General features: G+C 39.3%; 1 protein-coding gene across 3 annotated transcripts; it reads left to right on the top strand.

The window, feature by feature from the left end:
* The first annotated feature begins 7427 nt into the window (after positions 1-7427).
* On the top strand, positions 7428-16472 carry Neu3 (neuraminidase 3). Of its 3 annotated transcripts, XM_003463396.5 has the most exons (3): positions 7431-7832; positions 8675-8886; positions 15256-16472. In XM_003463396.5, the coding sequence occupies exons 2-3, from the start codon at positions 8680-8682 to the stop codon at positions 16294-16296; spliced, it is 1248 nt and encodes a 415-aa protein (XP_003463444.4). In that variant the 5' UTR covers positions 7431-7832; positions 8675-8679; the 3' UTR covers positions 16297-16472. The 3 variants fall into 3 exon arrangements, with proteins under 3 accessions (XP_063112563.1, XP_003463444.4, XP_063112562.1); XM_063256493.1 differs by lacking the exon at positions 8675-8886 and having other exon boundaries at positions 7428-7832; XM_063256492.1 differs by lacking the exons at positions 7431-7832; positions 8675-8886 and adding an exon at positions 11548-11682.
* Positions 16473-21813: the final 5341 nt, after the last annotated feature.

The raw sequence follows: 21813 nt of genomic DNA, 5'->3' as shown, positions 1-21813 counted from the left end.
TCAGACCCCATCTGGGACTATCAGCATGCTTTGTAAAACATTTCTTAGGTACTTTCCCTGTCTATATAGATAAAATCATTTTAATAACTGCATAGTATTTGATTGTATAAACATTTTTATTTCAACTTTTTCTTATTGATAATAAATTGATATTTTTCCAAAATTTTTCCATATCCCAAGAGGGAGTATGATGAGGAAAAGGGGGAAAAACAGATTCTCTAGAGAGTGACAAGTAAATGAGATTGAGTCTAGCTTTATTGTAATATGTGTTCTTGGGCAAATCCCCTTTCTTTTCTGGGACAAAAATCTTTAGAGGTTTCAGAAAATACATCCTTTTGAGGTTATGAAGACTCATGTCCCAGAAGTACCTATATAAATATTCTTTATTATGAAGAACATGAGTGCCAAAATCTGCTCATAATCCCACTTGGAGACTTTTTGGGCTACATGAATCTCTTTAAGATTTTTCCCTCACACCAAAAACCAGTTTAAACAGCTGAAAAAGTCAGTTACCTACCAGCCCACACTTGCTGCAGCTGGTATATCTGCTCTACCTATTCTATGCACTGGTGATATTTGGAGAACAATTTATCACCATTGCAGGATCACGCTTCATGACTGGCACACTTTGATGCTACAGAGTTCCTGAGTCTGATTCAGCACATGCATCTACAGTGGTCCAGAAGTGCTGGTATTAAAGCCAACAGACTGCTCGATGTCTCTCATCCACCCCCATTGTCTGCATCACCACAAAACTCATTGTTCAGTTGGCTTTTCATCTTCTATAAGTGTGAGCAAGGATTTGGCTCCACTGGGATAGTTGCCACAGCCTGGAGTGTATAGACAGAAGGGTTTCTGGAGGAGAGATCACCTCTCAAGCCCTCCGACTAAAGCTAGGCAGAGAAAATCATAATCCAGGAAAACTAGAAATCAGTGGCAAAGAAATCACAGAAATACTGCAAGTATGTGGAAATTAAATCATACCCACTTGAATAATCAGTGGGTCACAAAAAAGGTAGAAGTTAGGTCCTAGAATCAAACAGTAAGCCTGTACAATCTATGAGAACCTATGGGAAACAATGAAAGCAGTCCCAAGAGGGAGGTTTATAGCTTTCAATACCCTCATCAGAAAAACAGAAGTCCAAATAAGTAACTTAATGATGCACTTCAAGATTCTAGAGAAAATCCAAATCCAAAGCTAGATGAGTAAGGAATAGAGCAGAACTGATAAAAACAGCATGGTACTGGCTTTAAAAAAAAAAAAAAAAAAAAAAAAAAAGACCTGTGAGTGGAACAGATTTTAAGATGCAGAAATAAACTCCAAACACATTCAGCCACCTTGTCTTTGACAAAGGAGCCAAACACCTTCACTGGGAGAAGCATAGCCTCCTTAGTAAATGTTGCTGGAAAAACTGGCTTTCCACATGCAGGATACTAAAAATAGACTTGTATATTTCACTATGCAGGAAACTAAAATCAATGTGAGTCAAAGATCTAAATATTAAAACACTAAATCTGCTGGAAGAGAGAATGGGTGGATCTCTTGAAGATACTGGTGTAGGCAAAGACTGAACAAAACCCCAGTCTCACAGGAAATATCACAAAGAATCAACAACTGAAATTTCATCTTATTGAAAAGCTTTTAATGGTGAAAAGAGACTGCCAACAAAGTGAAGAGACAATGCAACAGTATGGAGAAAATTTTTTCCAGATGTTCAAACAAAGGACTATTATCTAGAATATATAAAGAGCTAAAAAAAAAAAAGAAAGAAAGAAAGAAAAGAAAATTAAAGAGCACATTTAAAGACTCAAAATTCAAAAGACCCAAATTCAAAGACCCAACATTTCTCAGATGAAGAAATGGAAACAGCAAATATATATTATTTCATATATATGAAAAAATGTTCAGCATCACTGATCATTTCAGAAATGCAAATTAACACTGAGATTCCATCTCACTTCAGAAAAAATGGCTACCATCAAGAAATCAACCAGTAACAAATGCTAGAAGGGCTGTGGGGAAAAAACTTTTCTCCACTGTCAGTGGTATAACCATTGTGTAAGCACTGTGGAAGTCAGTGTGAAGAGGCCTCAAAACACTAGGACTAGAGTGCCATTTGACCTAACTATTCCCTTTCTTGATAGCTTCCTGAATGAATGAAAAGCACTGTGTCACAGCAATATCTGCACACTCATGTTTATAGTGGCACGATTTGTAATTGCTGAATCTTGGAAACTACCCAAATGCACACATCAACCAATGAGTGGTCAAAGATGTGGATTTTTTAATACATTGGAGTACTGCTCTGCCATAAACTAAGATAAACTTGAGACATTTCTAGGTAAATGGATGTACCTTGAGACCATACTCTTTTTTTCTTTTTATTTGATTTTGAAGGTAGTAAAAATACAACAGAACTAAGCCAATCGAGACAATGCAGTGAAATTGGTACAGAACTTCATAGCAGGATAGTGGGATGGCAGGAAAAGGTACTATAGTATATCTCGTTATCTTCACAGTAGTTGTCCAGTCAATCAGGTATAGCAAAATCGAAACAGAACATTATAAAACCAATTGAAAATATTGACTAGAGCAAAACAGTCATAACAAAACAAAACAATGAAAACAATCTTTGCCTTCAAATAAGACAGAAGGAAATCCCCCATATTTGCTACATTACCTATGGTCATCCTCCCAAGAGATGCTCAGACCTCTGTCCCCAGTTGCTAACGGGGCAGAGTGGGGTGGGGATGGGGGAGATGTTTGATTCTCAGCCCCAGCAACGGCAGACTCAACGGAACCGCTGACTGATTCTCCTCCTGGCTCACACCAGGGCGCTTACCAAGAGGGTGGGCAAACTGCTTTCTTGTATAGCAGCCTAAGTTCCACCATGGCAGGGTCTTGAGAGACACTGATTTTCCTCCTGGCTCATGCCAGAGGCTCTTACCAAGAGACCATACTCTTTTATGCGAAATAAATCTGACACAAATGTTTAAACACTGCATTGTTTCTCTGGTGTGAGAAACTGAAAGTGTAAATAAGAACCAGAATATATAATACATATTGGGAAGTTGGAAAAAATATTCAAATGAGAATGGGAACAGTGGAGAGAGCAGGGGAAAGGAAAGCAGGGCCCAGAAAAAAAGAACAGAAAAAATGGAAATAAAGCTTTTGTGAATAAGAAGGGGAAAAGGGTTTGGAGGGAGGGAAGGGGAATGGGGGAAAAAAAGAAACAAGATATATCATGTACAAATTCTTTGTGGTGAATGTTATCATTAATATCTAAAATGTATCAAAGTTTTTTAAGAGGAAAAAATATCAATACTAGACTGAGTTTGGTCTGTAAACCTTTGTTTGCTGGTCCCTAATATAGAAAGGAATATATAAGAACATATAAGGACATGTGTATCAGGATGTCTATCGTATTATTGCAGTTGGAAGACAAAGTCAAAGACCTGATACAATGTAAACATCCATCATTTGTAGGGTTTTTTGTTTTGTTTTGTTTGTGGTACAGGGGATTGAATTCAGAACTGTGTGCTTGCAAGGTAGGCCCTTATGCCACTGTGTTGAATCCCTGGCCCCCATCATTTGTTTAGAAGTAGAATGGGAGGGTTGAGAAATTTGGCATGTTTATTCTACAGATATAATACAAACGTTCAAGAGGACCAGTGAATTGTAGGTCTCCTGACTTGGACAAGCATATATATGATGTTAAGTATACAAAGTAATCTTCATAATACAACCAGTATGCACACCTGTGCACAGCATGGCTCTGTGGGGCCCACTGTCATGGAGGACACTTCTCCATCCCTTTCATGCTGAGCCCAGCTGTGTGACTTGCTTGACCATGGGATGTTAGCAAGTGTGAGCAAAGCCCATTGCTGTGCTTGTGAAGTCTGTGTTTTGGTTTTGGCATTTGGTGCTAAAGAGTCTTTGGGTCTTTGGCGTTCAAAGACCCAATAAAAAATGGCATCTGAGATGAGTACGTACTTCTCAGATGAAGAACTACAAACACCAAATACATATATGAAAAAGATTCAACATCATTGATCATTTGTGAGACACAGATTAAAACAACGCTGAGATTCCATCTCACTTAGAAAGAAGGCTATTATTAAGAAATCAACCAATAAAAAATACTAGAGGGGCTGTGAGTAAAAAGGAACCATTCTCTCTTATTGGTGGGAGTATAGATTGGTGCAACCATTATGGAAATCAGTTATGGAGTCGCCTCAAAAACTTAGGATTAGAGGTCCCATTTGACCCAGCTATTCCCTTTCTGGATATCTTCCCCAAATTAAAAACAGCATACCACAGAAATATATTTGCATCTATGTTTTATAGCAGTACAATTTGTATTAGATCAATCAAACAACCCAAATGCCTATCAACTAAGGGATGCATAAAAATATATGATCTTTTTGGTACTTCTCAGGCTTGAAGAAGGATAAACTTGAGCCATATCTAGGTAAATGGATGCAACTTGAGACCATATTCATAAGTGAAATAAATCAGACTCTTATGTGTAAACATTGTATGTATTGTCTTCTTGATGTTAGAAACTGAAAGAGTAAGTAAGATCCAAAATGTATACTGTGAAAAGGGAAGAAACTGCAAAAGGAAAGAGGAACTAGGGTGAGGGGAGGGGGAAAAGAAAGAAGGGAAACAAAAAAATACAAGTTAGTCATAGAAAAGAATGGTTGTGCTAATATCCTCTGGATATGCCGGTATCTTGTATACTGAGTAACTACTTTGAAGTTAACAATGTGTTAACTATATTGTTACTCTCCTATTATTTTGTTACAAATTTTTGTTTTATTTTTTCCATTAAAAAATACTGCCAACACCGTGGAAAAGAGAGCAGGCAAGTTCAGAGGAAGGTGAGATATGATGCAGGCCTTATGACAACTTTAACTCTGTATGGGTTGGGGTGAACCACCAGAGTGAGCAGAACTTTATCCTTTATACTGCTTAGTTACTGAAGTGTTGAAGAACCATTAACATTGCCAACCTGTGAAGGGGCATGACCTTGGGTGAGATAGCTGCTGCAGCTGAGACAATGCCTGCAGGTCACGACAGCTGGCGATTGCCCTAGAAACCTCCTTACAACTGTGGTCACATGCCTTCATTGAAATGTGTCCTGGTGCCATTACACCAGGGAGGCAGAATTGACTCATCCTGATGACAGAGCCTCAGATTAAAAATGAAGCATTGAAAGAATGACTATGAATCATTTTGGTACTTTAGAAATATTAATTATATGTTCTGCATCATCTTATTAGGATGAAGTCCTTTTGCCAACATTTAAAAGAAGGCTAATGGTGTTTTCTATTTCCTCCTACATTTATTAATTGGAATTCTATTTTTTGGAAAACTTATGCATCCTTAATTTATTTATTCAATCATTATAGCATATGGGTATGGTTTTTATTTCATTCTATGGGTTATAATCTAGTACAGATCTGGGGACTTGGCATTCTTTGTTAGTTGAGAATATTTTCTTAAAACATAATGCCATTATTATTCCCAAAAAATAAACAACTGTTGAATATCACCTAATATCATATCTGTATAAAATTGCATTGCTTGCCTCAGTGTCTTTATAAAGCTGATTTATTCAAACTAGGATCTAATCAAGGCTCACAATGTTTCTTTTACTTGTTTTTAGTTCTAATCTGTAAATTTTCCTGCCTCTTTTTTTTTTTCTTGCCATTTGTTAACAAGCCACATCATTTTTCTTTTAGAACTTCTGAGGTTATAGATTTGGCTGATTGTATCTGGATGATGTCATTTAACATCTGCTGTTTCGGGTTTTGATTCTTTTTTGTTTGTTTGTTTTTTGTTAAACAGGGTCTTGCTTCACACTGGCCTCCAAATAGCAGCAATCCTGGTGCCTCAGCCTCCCAAGTATCCAGATTACAGGCGTATCCACTACACCCAGTTTCAAATTTGATTTTTTGACAAGATTTCTGAGTGCAGGCTGTACAATTTTTATTGCACATTTTAGTTGTTTGTTTTATAAAAGGGAACTCTTCCCTGTCAACTATTTAGTTACCCTGAAATATACTATGTATAGGGAAGTTAGAACAGAAGCTCAATTGTTTCCATGGCAATCTCTGAGTAACCTAAGAGATTTGCCCTCTCCATATGTCAATATAAACCCATGAATTTTAACAGTTCGTTTAACTTTTTCCAGCAATTTTTCTTTCTGAGGCTTAAAATTTTTCATATTTGGCCAATGGGATCATCTTCAAGTTGGCTCTTGTGACATGACCCAAATATTCTTTCACAGATTCCTTGTTTTCTGATAGGACAAGATATTATTTCTTCCCTAGATGTTGTCAGGTCTCTGAACTAGAACGTTGCCCAACTAGGAGAGACAAACTCCCCCAAACAGGTCTGCTATTCGCATCAACAGGGGCATGGCGTTCAACAGGAAGCCAGCACCTGTCCCTACACAGCTCAACCTGCAATGAGCTGGTTCCACGAAAAACCACAAGAGACATGCTGTGCCTGCCAGCACCTCCTGTATCAACCCTATCACCTTGCTGTAGTCCTCCTATTCAGCGACCCAAAATTTTGCAAACTCTGAGCAGCAACCCCCCAATACCTCCCTCCCTTACCTAAGCTTCTATATAAAAACATGCCTTCACCCCTTGCTCAGGACCAACGGTCTTTTCGCCATTGGCCTGACTTCGCCGTTGGCAATAAAATCCTGGCACACTGCTTCGACTTTTACCTGCCTCAGTGGTCTCAGTTGCGCCTCCGTTTAGTCTAACATGTGAAATCGGTTATTTTCTTACTGAATTGTGGTTCATTTTAGGAGAAAATAGCATTTGGGGGGCTCATTGGTACTGAGTTAGTTTCTGATCGTATCCTTGTTTAATTTAAATTTTATTTTTATTAGTACATATCTGTAGTAAATATTACATTCATTGTGGGGAGTTGGTAAACATACACAACATTTAAATTCTTACAATCCTTTCACTCTCCTCTCTCCCTACTCTCTCCATCTACATATTGGTCTCCTTCCCATTTGCAAAAAAAAAGTCTTATCTGTTTCCTATTATCTATCTTTCATTTTTAAAAATTTCCATGCCACCTCTTCTAGGAGCTGTCTGGGCTTTCTTAGGTGGAGGTCTTGACTTCTTATTTCTCATGCTTCTTAGTTGTCATGACTGTGACACAGACAATGGACTCGGTGAAAGTTTATAAATATAATTTTTATTTTCAAAAAATTTATTCATTTAGCAACAGAGGTGCCCAAAGCACAAGGGTTATCGATCCTTTTTGCAGTCCTTTTAGAGCCCCCGGAACTTTTGCTCCATTCCCAGTTTATCCAGGGAAGTTTTAGGCGGTGATACCTGCTAACAGGCCAACGAATCAAAGAAGAGTTTGGCTTTGGGAACCTGAGCCCGGAGACCGCGCGGCAGGGGCGGAGGAGGAGGAGGGGGCGGGGCTGAGGCCGAGGCGAATATCTGGGCAGAAGGCCCCGCCTGGTGGCCAGAGGTTGGTTTCAGGTCCCAGTAGGTGAGCTGTCAGCTGTTCCTGCCACCTGCTCCCCGACGTGATCTGTCCCGGGTGTCTTTGCTACTTTGAGGCCAGCTGTACGGAATTGACTTCTCGGGGTTTGCCTACGTGTGTTCGGTGAACATCTCTTCCTGTTCCTCTCGGCTGTCTCGGTCTCCCCAACTCTGGTGCCGATTATTCTGCGGGGCGTCGGTGCCCGAGACCCGAGGACTCACCCCGCTCCCCGTGGAACAGGGCCTCGTGCCTAGATCAGCCTTGAGGGACACAAGGGACGCTGGGGACCCGGAGGCCCGCGCAGGTGAGCGGGGCTGGGAGACCTCCCCACCAGCGGGGCTCTGGGCCAGTGGAGTAGGTGAGGGGCACCATTTGAACTTAGACATGCTTTGGAGTGTTGACGGAGAGCCATCCACTGGGTAGATGACACAGAGAGTATTCTTAGTTATTCTATTTTTAACTGCTTCCTTCGAGCCGTAAACATTAACCCTGCATTAGGATTGTAAGAAATCTCCAGCTATTACAGAAGGAATCTGTGTTTGCAAAAAGACTCAAGGTGGAATTTTGGACACCTGGTACTTGATGCAAGTTTTGCTACTTAGTGGCCTGGAAACCAAAAACAAACTGAAAACCAGAGTAGTTCAACCCTTGATCTGTCCCTACCTGCCCTAGATGTTTGCTGGTCTTGCCTAGAAGGTTGGGCTTCAGTAAGCTTGCTGTCACAGCAAGCTTGCTTTCATACAAGAGAAGCTGCAGGTCCACATCTACTTGGAGCAGAGATCTCTGCATGAAACTAGATTTGTTGAAAATCTAAATCTTCTGTTGGATGTACAGTCTCTGATAGGTTAGACTAGGAGGAGAAGATTACCTCCTGACCCCTGGATGCTAAGCAGAGCATGTGCAGGACCTCTCTGCAGAGGTGCACACTTGACACAGGCTGTGTATTTTTCCAGAGTCTGGAGGCTAGTGTTGTTAAATGAGACTTCAGATAGCTGTTGAGACTATGATATTCCCTTTGTATGGAAAAATTAACATTTGAGTACATCTATGTTTCTCTTGTGCCCTTCAGACATGGAATGATAGAGAACTTGCTTGCAGGCCAGCACTTGGGTATGGGTACACACTGAGCTGCCTCCTGTCTTGCAGAAGTCATGGAAGAGGTGACATCGTGCTCCTTCAACAGCCCTCTGTTCCAGCAGGAAGACAGGAATGGGGTTACTTACCGGATCCCAGCCCTACTGTATGTGCCCCCTACCCGCACCTTCCTGGCCTTTGCAGAGAAGCGTTCCACAGGCAGGGATGAGGATGCTCTCCACCTGGTGCTGAGGCGAGGGTTGAGGACTGGACACTCAGTACAGGTGATTCATCCCAGATCTTGGCCTGGACCTCACTTTGTCTTTATAGTTCTTTGTGCACTTTTCCTATCTATGCTGGAAAAGCCTTGGGTGGGAGCGGAGGAAAAACAGCGAAAACACACTCTCACTAAATGTTATATGCCAGTGCACATTGAATCTTCACAGCCATTCTGTATCATAAGTACTGTTGTCAGTCACATCTTTCCTGTGAGGAAACTGAGGATCAAAGAGGTCGCTGTTTGCCCAAGGTTGTGCAATTATAATACAGCAGTAGAAATAGGTAGCCTTCAAACTCAGTCTCAGACTTATCATGGTGCTCTGGAAGGTAACTTGTTTTAAGACCACATTTAGTAGATAACAAAGAGGAAGTAACAGAAACAACCATACTCTTAATACTACAAAGTGCTTTATATGAGGTACATATTATCATCTCCTTGCAGGAGAAATTGGGCCAGATAATTAAAGTGACTTGCTTTGGGCATATAAGTAGTATGTGATGGAACTGGGATCTGCCACTTGCCCTTATGTGGCCCATTTTTATTGAAATTTTGGTGGGAAAAAGGTGGTTGCTGCTCTTTGGGCCTGGAAGCTACAGAGTTATTTTAGACCTCATATTTCTTTTTGTTACCTGCTTTATTTCCAGAGCTGGTTGAAGTAAAGATCCAATGAGACAATGACTTGAGAGTCTTATAAAAATATATATAGCTGTGTATCTGTCCATCTTTTTATAATAGGTAATCCCCAGTCCACTCTGCTTTTCTACCTACAGATACCTGAAATCTCACCATTGAATCTTTATATCCATAACACTTGCCTTGTTCTGTTACGGTACAAATGTTATTCTGCTGAACATGTGGTTTTTTTTTCCAGAAATCTCTACACTTGCTTTTGATGACACTGGCTCATATTTCCCTATAGGAGTTTTTTTTTTAACTTTTTGGAATTTTAAGTCTCTGTTCTTCTATTTCAATTGCACCGAGTGTTTGTGTCTTTTGAAGACCAGACTCCTGCTTGCCAAAGGCCTCCCTACAGGTCTACCCTTGTAGCCCAGCAGAGCTTAGAGTTCTAGCTGTTTCCTTATCTGTTAGACAAGTGTTACCTTTGGTCATGTTGCCTTACTATCACAGACAGTGGGAGGCTTGCCCTTTTCTCCCCTCTCTTCACCTCCTTTCCCGTCCCCTCTCCCCTTTTTTCATTTTCTTGTTTTTTTCCTTTTCTCTTCCTTTCTCTCTCCCTCCTCCCTAGTTCCCCATTCCTTTTGAGCATCTCTTCCATTTCACCATATCTCTTGTACAGTTTAGTTCTTATTTATACCTTCAGTTTCTCACATTAGTAAGACGATGTGATATTCACGTGTGTTCAATTTATTTCACTTAAGAATATGTCAAGGTCCATCTATTTAGTAATAAATGTCTCAAGTTTATCCTTCTCTATGGCAGAGTAGTAGAAGTCCCATTGGCCCATCTATTCTTGGTGTTTTCTCAAAAGAATTAAAAGCATTATACCACAGCAATACATGTGCGCCCATGTTTATAGCAGCACATTTGTATAGCTGAATCTTATAAACTTTAAAGCTTAAAATTCATTTATTTTGTATATGTACATGTATACATATTATATATGTCTAGTTCCAGATATATAGATTGTATCATAAGATAAATGGTCATTTAACCAGGTACATGTTGATTATTGAAAACATTTTACAAATCTATGTTTAAATAATCTTTAACTTTTAAAACTCGATTAAGTAACCAGAAGCATTTTAATATCTTAAGAAAATCTTATTGTTTTAGACATAGAAAGCTTAAGTCCTAATTATTGCCAATGTAATTATACATATAAATGTATATATAATAATTTTTAATAACACTTGTTGGGGTGGAGCTCAATACAGCTCTGGAGAAAAACTGCAGAAGGTACCCTTCAGTGGAGAACACTTAAGCAAACTGGTTCAGGCAAGTGCTTTTTCAGCCACCAAGGGGAATTTTCTCCAGTAGTTCCTTAGGCATAAGGGCCCTCACTTACTTATTTAACAGTTACTTTTGATGTCTCATGAGAACAAAAGCATAGAAGTTAACACTTTTAAGTTGTATATGTTATCTTTAACCTAGGAAAACTCTCAAGTTATTATACACAGAAAACAATAGGCATTGTACTTACAAAATCAGTTTTTAAAAATTTTATCTTCATTCTCTAACAACCTGGACAAAATAATGTTAGTAAGTTTTAAAATGACATTTTTAATCTTCTCTTATCAACTAATTTAATGTTTTTGAGACGAGGTCTTGCTGTGTAATTTAGAGTGGCCTTGAACTCACTGTGTAGTACAGGCTGGTCTCAAATTCCAGGTGATCCTCCTGCCTCAGCCTCCTGAGAACTAGGGTTGCAGATATATGTTACCACACCCAACAACAACCAATTTAAATTAGTTTACTCTTTTTGTTCACAGCCATGCGAACAAAAAACATTAAGGCTAGCACACTATCATGAGTGTCTATTTCTGTATAAGCCAATTAAAATAGAACATAAATCTGAAATTTAATACACATTAGCCTAGTCATATATAACCTTTATGTTATCAAACATTAAGGTTTTTTAACCTGTACATCTCATTTAAACCTTGAGTCTAGCAGGTTTTTTTTAACTTTCTAATTTTTTAGGTGAGTTTGACTCGCTCAAAATCCTGTACAACTGATTTTCTATGGAAAATCTCAAAAGAGTCAGAAGTTTATAAGGACAAAAATAAAAAGGAAAAATGAAATTGATATGACCTCAAAATCTTCAATGAAGCAGCTGCAGGTATTTTAGCCACTTATTAATAAAAACAGATTAACAAACAAGAAAACATAGCGTATAAAGCAATCACTTTTAAATCAGAGTGTACTTAGGTGTATTGGCTGTGTTGAATTATAATAACTCTTTTTATAGTTTTAGGTTTATATCTATAAATAGACTGGTCAGAACTTTCCCTAGGGAGTATTATAGCACTTTTCAGGTGAATTATAACAGAGCTCTTTTATAATACATTACACCAATTAGAGTCAGAAGGGGAGAGAGAGAAGCTGGAAACTGTTCAACAGAATCATTTATTATCACTCCTTCATATAAAACTAAGTTTGAGGCCTTGTCTCTTTTGCACCTGTGAAAACAAGGACTGTTTTAAGAAGGCTCTGTAGTTGGTAATCTGGCCCGAAGGGACGTCATTCCCTGACCTGAATATCTTCATCTTTGGAATAGCTGCAGTCACAGTGCAGATCCCTGTAGGCGTCTGTCTTAGAGTTACTGGGGCAGTTCGTTAACCTTTTAGAAACTAAGTACCCACTTATTTGTTGCAAAGTGTCAACACTTCAATTAAACCTGAATACTGAGGTTTAGTTTTGAAAGACTCTACATTAACATCTTTGTCCTAAAAATACCACTAGGGGAAACTGCCCTTGATAGCCACAGCTGTTTCTTCTGCAGACATTTCAATATTGTAATTTGTATGTTTCTTTGGCATCCTGCCAACTTGTTTTAAGAGTTTAAAGATCAAATCTAGACCTGTTTTGGTATTTTTTGATTTGTTTTTTAGTACACATTTATTGTACATAATGTTTACATTCCTTGTGGGGAGTTAGAACACACATGTAACACATCTTAATGCCTTTTTTGTTTTGAGACAGGGTCTTTTCCTGTAGTTTAGGCTTGCCTTGAACTCACTTTGTAGCTCAGCCTGTCTTCAAACTCCTGGTGATCATCCTGTCTCAGCCTCCCAAGGGCTGGGATTACAGGCATGCATCACCACATCTGGCCTACATGTTTTATTTTTGAGACTGTGGTAACTTGCTAAATTGCTTAGGCTGAGTTAGCACTTGTGACCTCCCACTTCAGCCTTCCTGAGTGCTGGGATTATAGGTATGCACTGCCATGGCCACCTAATCTGTATTTTTTATGTCTTGTCCAATATTATATTCTTGAGATTGATCCAGATTGTTACATGCAGTTGTAGTTTACTCATTTTCATTATTACATGTTATTACATTGTCTGAATATAGCAAAATTAAATGATACATTCTAGTGTCGAGTTAGATATTACAAGTATACATAACACTGCTATGAATATTCTTGTGTATGTTTTTTAGTATTGTGGGCATGTGTTTTTATTAGGTATGGCTCCAGGAGTGGAATTACTGGGTCATATGGTACATCTATATTTCACTTCAAAATATAATGTCAGCCAGTTTTCTAGAGTGGTGATCATGAGGATTGATTTGTTTCAGTTTCATTCTTACTGCTAGGATTTTGCCCTGATCCGCCTTTCAATTACATTTTTGAGAATAATAGGAATAATCCTGAATGCAGAGACATGAAGTACCTAGGTCTTCAATGAACTTTCAGTTCTTAGCCTGTAATTTACCATTGCCTTATTTTTTCTTTGATCCTTTCAAACAGATGCTTTTGGTTTTGTTTTTATATTTTGTCTATCTTTTCTAGTTGTGAGCAAATGGGTCGTGTCCAATTACTTAGTGTACTGGAACCAAAAGTCTTTTTCTTCATTTCATATGCAAAAGTTGCATAGTACATACAGTGTTCTGTATTTTGGTTTGTTCATTTAACAATATTTTTTGGCAATCTTTCTTTATCAATAGCAGTGGTAAAAAGCCCCCTCCCCAACTTCTCTACTGATGCACTGTATATTTCTTAACCAGTCTCCTGCTGATGAGTATTTGAGATGTTTGTGATATTTTACCGTTATAAGAAAAGCTATAGTTAATTTTTTTACATTATAAAGAAAAGAGGTTTATTTAGCTCACCAATGAATATTCTTATATAAATTGATGAGCAGATACATTTTAGGTTAAATTTCCTGAATTGGGCATGCTAGGAAAGGATAAATGTATCTGTAATTTTGACTTGTCCTACATAAGGATTTACCTATTTGCACTCCAACTATATACACAGTGGTACCTTGGTTCATTTACTTAGCTCATTCTACAATTCTGGAAAAGATGGCCACATTTGTATTCATGCAGCAAAGGTGGCCATGGTTGTATTCATTACCTGATGCAAGTTCACAAACAAAATCAAAATTTTTCCAAATGCTTCTGCTTGTGAACCAAGTTGTTTACAAACATGAACCAGCGCACCACTGTATATATATGAGGTTGCCTGTTTTTCCATATTTTTCTTACAGAATATTATCAAACTTTATGGTTTTGCAAATTAAATGCTGAGCCTGTTTAACCTGAAGTTTTAAATGTGTGAGGTGGGTTTTTCTTTTTTGGTGTTTTTTTTTCTTTTTATTTATTTTTTGTGTGTTGTCTGGTCTTGCCTTTGCCCAGTTTATTCAATTGTTTTTAAAATATATTAAAGAAAAAGAGAGAATGATAACTAAGAAAAAAGAAACATAAAAACTATATTAAGGAGATTAGGCCTGTCTTTGTAATATGTCTGGCTAGACATTATCTAATTGTATCTTTACAACAACTTCTCTGTAATGATGTTAATGGACCAATGATGGCCATTCATTGGCCCAATAACAGTAACTTACAGATTTCTGACTCCAATGAGATTTCTCCTCTGTATTCCAAACCAGTTGTACCCAGTTGTTCACTTGATATCACTACTTGGAGGCCTCAAATGGACTTCCAAAGTGTATATATCCAAAATGAGTTAAATATTCCATTTAACTGATTAAGAAATTGAAGTAGAATAAGATTATATAATCCACCCGTTCTCTTGAAGTAGTGATAAAGAGCTGGGTATCTCTGACTATGTGTTTGCACTTTTAATAGCACTGCTTTTAATTGTTTCACAAGGCTAGCACAGGAAGGAAAAAATCTTTGTCTTCAGTTTCCCTGTATTGACCTAAAACTTAATTTGCCTGCCTTGCATTTCTTTATCTTTCTTTTTATAAAGTTTTATTTGGCTACTATCATGTAGCATGCAGTGGAGATACTATGCAATTTGGTTTCTGCCTTCAAAAGGGTCATAGTCTTAAGAGGGACAGTTATCCCCCTTAATTGCAGTGTTATATAATTGCTATACCTTATTAGGGAAAGACACAGGGTTTCATGAAAGGCTTCACAAAGAGATGAATTTAGAGTTATGTGTTAGTGGATGATTTGGAAGTTTGGGTAAAGTGAGGAAGAACATTCTAGATAGAGGGGCAGCATGTGCAGTAGGTAGTCTTGCCTCTTTCCAGCTTCATAAATGAGTATGTAATATTTGAAAATTTGGTGAATACTTGAGCTTTATAATTTTATAGTTATTAGTATCATTTGTCTATGAAAAATACGAATGCTTTTAATGAAGCTCATGTCTTCCTATTAGAAGCTCACTCCCTTTCTTTATCTCCCTTTCTTTATTCTCCTCTCTCTTTCTCTTGTCTAGTGGGAACCCATGAAGCCACTGATGGAAGCCACGTTACCTGGGCATCGGACCATGAACCCCTGTCCTGTGTGGGAGCAGAAGAATGGCTGTGTGTACCTGTTTTTCATCTGTGTCCTGGACCATGTCACTGAGCGTCACCAAATTAGGACAGGCAGGAATGCTGCCCGCCTTTGCCTCATCTGCAGTCAGGATGTTGGGCGCTCGTGGAGTGAAGTGAGAGACTTGACTGAGGAGGTCATTGGTCCAGAGATAAAGCACTGGGCCACATTTGCTGTGGGCCCTGGGCATGGCATCCAGCTGAAGTCGGGGAGGCTGGTCATCCCTGCGTATGCCTACTGCTTCTCTCATCGGCTCTTTTGCTTCTCGCTGGCATGCATGGTCAGACCCCATTCTCTGATGATCTACAGTGATGACTTAGGGGTCACATGGCACCATGGCAGGCTCATTCAGTCCCTGACAACAGTGGAGTGCCAAGTGGCAGAAGTGACCAAGACAGCTGGTCACTCTGTGCTCTATTGCAGTGCTCGGACACCAAACAGGTGTCGGGCAGAGGCTCTTAGCAGTGATTGTGGTGAATACTTTGAGGCACAGGCCCTGAGCCGACAGCTTTGTGAGCCCCCACATGGCTGCCAAGGCAGTGTAGTGAGTTTCCGACCCCTGGTGATACCAAATAGAAGTCAGAACTTTAGTGACAAAAATGCTCCTTCCATTGAGCAGAACCCTCTGCTGGACAGTTCATTGAAACTGGAGGAAGGAGCTGGAACACCATCAGAAACATGGCTCTTATACTCACACCCAACCAATAAGAAAAGGAGAGTTGACCTTGGCATCTACCTCAACCAGAATCCCCTGGATACTAACTGTTGGTCTCACCCCTGGGTCGTATACTGTGGGCCTTCTGGCTACTCTGATCTGGCTGCTGTGGGGCAAGAAGGCTTGTTTGGATGTTTGTTTGAGTGTGGGACCAAGTATCAATATGAGCAGATTGCTTTCCGCCTATTTACAGACCAAGAGATCCTGAGCTCTGTGAAGGGTGACTGACCAGCCTTCATATGAACTTGAGCCAATTCAAGATTAAATAACTGGCTGAGGGACCCAACTTTCCATAGAAAAGATAGCAGGTTACTGATGTCTATAGAGAATGCAAAAATTTAATGTTTTGTTTCCTAACATTTGTCACTTGTTCAAAGAGCACAATAAAAAATTTGTCACAGCTATTGAATCATAAATATCATTGAACTGGGAGTTGGGGAACCATGATATTATCCTGGCTCTGTCATTGACCTGCTTTAGACCTTGGACCTATCACAGGAACTTTCTGGGTCTCAGACTCCATCTGTAAAATAAGAGTGGTTTTGTGATTTCTTGTCTTCCTGTTATTGGGGAAGGCAGAGTGTGTATATGTTCCATGCTCAGGAAGTCCTGCTGCATATTCTGATTGTCATATGGAAATCAGAGGACATTTCTTTTCAAATGACTCCTCATCTAGATATGAAGTTACAAACAGGTGTCAAGGCAAGAGCTGGATAGTTTGTTCTTTTTTTAATAATAAAACAGTCCTTTCCCTTCTAATCCTCCATTGAGCTCTGCAGGCTTTCTGTCTAAGAGAAATTGAACAAAACAGCAGAGTTGTAAAGTCACTTTCTCCAGCTTTGCAGCTCAGCTCACCCTTTCCTCTTCAAAAAAACAACATTTCCTAGGAAGAAAAATGAAAAACTCAATGCCAGCAGGCCTTGACAATAGTGATTGTTGCTTCTGATGCCAGTACCTCTATGAATGATGAGCCTGAAATTTACTTAACCATTAAGGATGGTCTCTGTTGGGAAAAAAGACATAGGTTAGGACTGTAAAACTTTGGACAAGATGGGCATGGTACTGTTTAGCTATAATCTAGCAACTTGGGAGCCTGAGGAAGAGGATCTCTGGAGTCTAGGAGTTCAAGGCCAGCCTTGGAAACATAAATTAGACCCAATCTTTAAGACAAAATGGAAAAAATGGACAAAACTCCCCATGGTATTTGCATGCTAGGAGCTCACAGTTTATGGAGCTAGAGATGGGATAAAATTTGAAGGGAAAATACTGCTGGTGGATAGTTTATAGATGTTGGGCTCTAAGGTGGGGTGATGGTAGCTCCTAATGTCACTGCTTTATTTGCATTTTCAGCGCACATACAGTTGTCTGTCCAAACTGCTTGGTTTCCCCCAAGTTTGTTTTACTCAGAATAGCCCAGCTATTTCTTACCCATGGAATTGGTCTTCACCATTAGGAAGGTGTTTGGACTGCCAGACCTCTGAACTGGGTCTGTACGATTGGATGCACTGGAATCACTACACGTGAAGTAAGGAAGCATCTCCATCTGACAGATTTGAGGCCAGTGCTGGGTGCTCACATGGGGGCAGGTTGCTATTGTGATAAGAATTCTATCGTGAGCAATTTATTTTTGTTGTCATTGCTGTCCCTAATTTAGGAAGTTGATGCCTTAAGTTGGTATCAGTTAAATATATTTAGTACGGATAGTGACTCTAGATAGAAAGCTTTGTCACGGAATGTAGCTCAAGGCTGGGGTTGCAGTTACACTAGTGAAATAGTTCCATAGACTGAAAATAGAGATTAACTGTACTTGTAGCATATTTACGAGTGTGGCTTAGAGTGGCTTAAAAAATTCCCCTAGCTTCTGATACTTTTGCCAAAGTAACTTTCTTAAACAAAGTTGTTTCACTATTTCTTGAGTGGCTGTACATAATGCAGGGCACATTCTGCTACTCTTTCTGGATTCAAAATTGTGGATCACCATTGTTTACTAAAGAATATATTTAGTGTGACATACAGGGCATTCTAGTTTTTGGATAAAAGAACACATGAATACTTTTTTATATGAAGCCCATTGTCAGAGAAGACTTAGCAAGTGAAGAGCAGCAGGGGTTAGGAGTAGGTTGGGTTGGTTTGGTTCCTTATTGGGGAAGAAGTGAGAATGAAAAGAGTATCCCCTCCTGAGAGGTAGAAACCTCATGGTCAGTAAAACTTTCTTGAGCACTATACCCTAACTAGACAGGAATAGGAAGTTGGCTGAGGTTATAATCAGGGATAAAGGGTGAAAAGAGTGAGACTATCAAGATGTCTTTAGGATAAGGTGAGAAGGTAGTTGAGGAAGGGACCTTGGGCACATGCATGTGTGAGCCAGAGATGTCTAATACAGTACTCACAAATGACCCACTTCTGTGTTGCCCTCTCTCATTCCTTCCCCCTTGCCTCCTGTTTGTTTTTCAGTAACTAGCAGTAGAACCATTAACTGGGAAAGAGACTATGTGCTTATTTCATAAATCACAAAAAAAAAGTGGGGACCTATGAAATCCAGACTGGACTAGAGACAAGAAGAAGATGGGTAATGGTGGCTGTGATGAAAATATAGCACCTTTGAGTCCTGGAACCTTTAGGCAAAGAGAGAACTTGGCACAGATATGAGGCCAACGCTAGAGAGACGGTGGGTGGTAGCTGCTGTGAAGTAGAAATGACAGTAGCTTAGAGCTGTTCCCTAAAACCCATAAGAAGGGAGAAGACCTCATAGGTTTGCAGATGAGGTCCGTACCAACCCTGTACCTTCAAGCTAACTTAATGCATCCATATTCCAAGTGACTAACGAGGTGTAGACACTCCAACTCTGCCAGCCCCCAAAGCCTGCATGGCCTTGGGACCAATCTCATGCTGATGAGACACTCACCAAGTCCATTTTCACCACCCTCAGGTTGATAGTGTGGAAAAGTTAGAGAAGGTGGTAATAGCTGTGAAGAATAAGAGAAAAACAAAAAGGAGGCTTTTATCTTTAGGTATGAGTTGTCCTTTGTCCTCAAAAGTCTCCTGCCCTCTCTTTTGGACTCTTACAATGGACCCCATTCAGCACATACGGCCTTCCACTGTGGGAAGAGGGCATCAGAGAAGGAGCCTCCAGCAGGTGTGGCATAGGTAAGAGATTCTTCACTCTTGAGGTCAGCCTGAGGCAGTAGATCTGATACCCCTGCTTTGGCCAGATTCAGCTGCTTACTCTTCCCCAGTAGGCTGTAAGTTTTCCCCATTGCATTATTCACAGACATTGTGTCATCTATATCTGTGCTGCCAGAGCCTTTATTCTTTTCATAGTCTGCTGTGTACCATTATTAGTGCTGTGCCCTCTTGGATCTCTGTTGGGCTCAATCTTCTTGAGGGCCACATCTGTCTGACTTCTCGTGCTTTTTACCTTGAATCACAATGATTTATCTATAAACAGATGCTTTTTCTATCACATTTTGAATTATTGAAGGTAAGGACTGTATGATTCGTCTCTTCGTCATCTATAGCCAGCAGAGGGCCCAGGACAGAGTAAAGAGCAAGGAAGATGATAAATGAATGAGTCAAAAAGTCTTGGCTTTTTAGAGGTAAGTAAGATGTACAGAGAAGATTTTTGCATCCCTCTATGGGTTTCACAGCATTCAAAACCTGCTGAACATTCATGCTAAGTAAGTGTTCTTTGTGCTGGTCTGCTTTCCTATTAGTCACAGTATTTTTTTAAAATGAGGTTTTCTGTGGTCCTGTCTGGATATCCTAAAATCAAAGCCTGAGCCTAAAGACAAGCTGTGATATAAAGCTCTTTTTTCACTTGTGTTTGCCCTCTGTCCCTGGGGTGATTTCACTATGACTGCCACTTTTCCAGGCCTCCAAGGTGCCGAGGCTCAGCGTGATCTGAGTGTGTCTTAGCTCAGAGATGCCACCTACTAGAAATACTGCGTACTGTGAAAACTTCTGACACTCTTAGAGCCAAAAGTGATGACTAAAGAGCTTAATTCTGGTGACTACTGGTGTTTTGTTAAGGAAACATGATTATCATCTCAATATACAGTTTGTGTGCAATTTCTTTTACAAGATGAATTCAAGACAATTTCTTATTGTAAGAACTTTCACTTCAGAAAACTTCAAACGTAATCCTTTGTGCTTTTACATATTGTCATTTGAACATCCTTACCTGTTAAGGGGAGCAGGGAAGCATTACCGTGATAGTTGATGGTGTGATAGTACACAGTAGCTTTAAGGTGGAGTAGCCAGCGTGCACAGCATCGCCACTGACTCCAGCTCCATTGCCTGTCATTGCATGTCTTAGGCTTTCAAACACCTTCAACTTATCCTCAAAGTGTAGCTGAAGGAGTTTTCCCAAAGTGAAAATTTAGAAACTTAAATATTTAAATGACAAATCTGATTTAACTCCCAAGTTTAACCCTGTTGGTTCTATTTATTCTATTGGGTGCTGAATTTGGCCAACTATTTTAGGGCACCTCTTTGTTTTGTTAGTAGATAGGTCAATCTGTTTGCTTAACTTCATTTTCACAAAGGTTTCAAATAGTCATGTCTTGGGTCAACACTGAGATTCCCAAAATGATTTTAAAAAATGAAGTTTAAAGAATTGCCCATTTACCTCTTAAAATAGTTTGTAATGGTTATATAAACATTTAAAGTACTAGATCTATTTATTTTTGCAGTTTTATTAGATTGCTTAAAAACTGGAACATTCATGGTAAACCTATGACATGTACTACAACAGGGTCTTTGTCATCATTGAAAGCTCTTAAAAGTTTGCCATCCACTGGTCCAGGGGGGATTTGGGTTTGAGAGAAATACTTAATGCTATTAGATCAAGTTTAGTGTTCAACATCTTAAACTCACATTGAAACAGGAGATTAGGGTTTAGCAAACTGGCTGGAAAGTGGATGTGAGATCTACCAATTATAAAGTTGCAGGGCACATACACAGAACAGTTTCCAAAGCCTTCTACACGGAACAGTTGGGTTCTTTTGAGAACCCAAGCTGGTTTTGATAGGATGGCCTAGACCTGACATCAACCTAAGGAGCAGAAGATATAAAAGATGGCCATCACTGAACTCCTAACCACTGTGCTTTCTCTTTCACAGTAGTTTGTTCTCATCTGTAGAATGTACTTTAAGTACTTGCAGAAATGTTTCTCTTCATAGCTTTAATGTAAAACCTCACTATATTTTGTGCTTGTCTTGACCAATTCTTTGTTTAGGAAAGAACTTAGAAACCACATCTAGAGAGAGACTCTAGCATCCCAAAACCAGCAACAATAGTAAAACTTTAAAACCTAACTGTTAAATAATAATTTGATTAAATTACCTTAAGCACTAATTACAAATTTAGTAGAGCTGATCTTTTCAGATTTTACAAACACCATAAATAGTAGATAAAATATAATCCAGTTGCTATAAAACAGCCTTATACCAAAGTGGAGTACAAAAGAGAGGATCCTTCCTAGGAATTTAGTAATAGCAAGTACCTGTTGTAGTCAGGGGTTGTTCAGAGAACAACTAGAATCAGGACATGGAGTTTATAATATTATTTTTATAATGGTCACCCAGAGTTACAAGAAAATGCAGGAAATCTATCTGCAACACCAAGAGATAGAATATTTAGTCAAGGCCTAAATCCCATAGCAATGTCCCACATGAGTCCAGATGAAGACCCAGAGCTCATGACAGTGCCTCCCATGAGTCCAACTGGAGGTCCAGAGCCCACAAG

This window comes from Cavia porcellus, unplaced genomic scaffold (genome assembly GCF_034190915.1).
Source record: "Cavia porcellus strain 051 isolate PalLab524CR breed Dunkin Hartley unplaced genomic scaffold, mCavPor4.1 scaffold_9, whole genome shotgun sequence".
NCBI classification, from domain to species: domain Eukaryota; kingdom Metazoa; phylum Chordata; class Mammalia; order Rodentia; family Caviidae; genus Cavia; species Cavia porcellus.
Note: the sequence above shows the minus strand (reverse complement) of the source record. Positions and strands in the feature narration are given on the sequence as shown.

Excerpts from the sequence above, each read along its gene's own strand:
- Neu3 (XM_003463396.5), top strand. The coding sequence starts at position 8,680 with ATGGAAGAGGTGACATCGTGCTCCTTCAACAGCCCTCTGTTCCAGCAG. Across the intron at positions 8,887-15,255 it reads GGACTGGACACTCAGTACAG|TGGGAACCCATGAAGCCACT; the intron begins GTGATTCATCCC and ends TCTCTTGTCTAG.